Source organism: Berghia stephanieae, chromosome 5 (genome assembly GCF_034508935.2).
Source record: "Berghia stephanieae isolate SIO BIC M18660-M18661 chromosome 5, UCSD_Bste_1.3, whole genome shotgun sequence".
Lineage (NCBI taxonomy): Eukaryota > Metazoa > Mollusca > Gastropoda > Nudibranchia > Aeolidiidae > Berghia > Berghia stephanieae.
Window position 1 is genome coordinate 32,982,005 of NC_088364.1, and position 1,772 is coordinate 32,983,776.

General features: G+C 31.3%; 1 protein-coding gene across 1 annotated transcript in view; it reads right to left on the bottom strand.

Annotated features, from left to right (window-relative positions):
- Nucleotides 1-1,772, bottom strand: part of LOC144974130 (uncharacterized) — a 10,467-nt gene extending 8,695 nt beyond the window's left edge. Inside the window, exon 1 of the mRNA XM_078917031.1 lies at nt 1,667-1,772. Within this exon, the coding sequence (XP_078773157.1) occupies nt 1,667-1,715 (49 nt within the window). The 5' untranslated portion in view covers nt 1,716-1,772. The remainder of the gene's footprint in view (nt 1-1,666) is intronic.

Sequence of the window (1,772 nt, forward strand, 5' to 3'; positions counted from 1 at the left end):
AAACAAGATTAATTCTTATTACCGGGGCATCTAAATTCAAATTGAATTTCATAATTTAGGCCTTTCAGTATATTTCTATTAATAACTGGTTCAAGCCGACAAAATAATATCAGATTGAGACGCGGGTCACATATACCAAATCTTTGTCGAGGTCAAGCATGGTATGACAAATGTAAATTGTTTTGCTAATTAAAAATATGAAACAAAATCATTTGGAATTTAAGAAAAGTCTTCCATTTGATTTACATTGATTGACAGACTCTGACGAGAATCTTGTATTGTCCTTATAAAACTTCTCTTTTCCTTAATTTCGAAACATTACACCATAATATGGTTCTGACTGCAGGACGTCGTAATCCAGGATAGAGGGCTGCTTTGTCAAATGAGGCCCATCGGGATTCGTTTCATGAATAAATTCACCGTTTCCCCAAGGCGCTTTTTCCACTGTGACATTTAAAACAATTTTGCAGCAATTTTTTCCACAGTAATATTATCATCAAAAAGTAAAAAGAGCTTTAAAAGAATGGCGTTTTCCCAAAACTTTAATCTTAAAGATCAACGCACAAACTGCCACCTCCTTCATTACTGATCTGTTATAATAATAATAATAATAATAATAATAATAATAATAATAATAATAATAATAATAATAATAATATAATAATAATAATAATAATAATAATAATAATAATAATAATAATAATAATAATAATAATAATAATAAATAATAATAATAATAATAATAATAATAATAATAATAATAATCGATCTTTATTGTCCATAAATATGGCAATTTGTCATAACGGACGTTGTTATAACGTTATATGATGACTATGACATTGAACAGATTTGTCACTCCTACTCTCTCTCTCTCTCTCTCTCTCTATCTCTCTCTCTCTCTCTCTCTCTCTCTCTCTCTCTCTCTCTCCCTCTCTTTCTTTCACGCGTGTGCTATACACAGCATACACATATTCATTTCGTTTTCAATTTGTTACAATTGTGGCAATTCGACACCAAACATTATCATGATTATCAATTGGTCGATTAATCTAACATTAAATAAATTAATCAGTCAATCAGTCAACGCATCAATCCGTGGTTTTGCTGCACTATATGAAATATTCAACATTTTTATTGCTGATGAAACGAACGTTGATTTATACTTGTTAGTTCTACATTTAATCTGACACAACTTTCTCCCAGATGGTAAAAGACTAAATTCATGGTATAAAATATGTTTTTTTATTGTTGGTAATTGAGAAAGCTCTCCTTTCTATTGCTTTTCCATGAATTTTTTCTACTCCATCATGAGGATAGTTTATTATTTTTGATGCTTCTTTGTTAGATTTTGAAATGTTGGATTTAACTTTTAGTTGGCATCCGCCAAACCATATGGTGCAGCCAAACGCAGTACTACTACTACTCCTACTACTACTACTACTACTACTACTACTACTACTGCTACTACTACTACTACTACTACTACTACTACTACTACTACTACTACTACTACTACGAGGAGGAGGAGGAGGAGGAGGAGAAGAAGAAAGGGCGTGAAGATTTTGTTGATGTTATTGCTGTTGCTGCTGTAATGATGATGATGATGATGATGATGATGATGATGATGATGATGATGATGATGACTTCTTTGATGATCAATACGTACCTAAGTTGAGGATGACAATAACAAGAACAACAGATCGAACAAAAGCCATTTTACTTTTTTACACTAATACTCTGTATTATTATGGAGAAACAAACTCTTTTGCTTG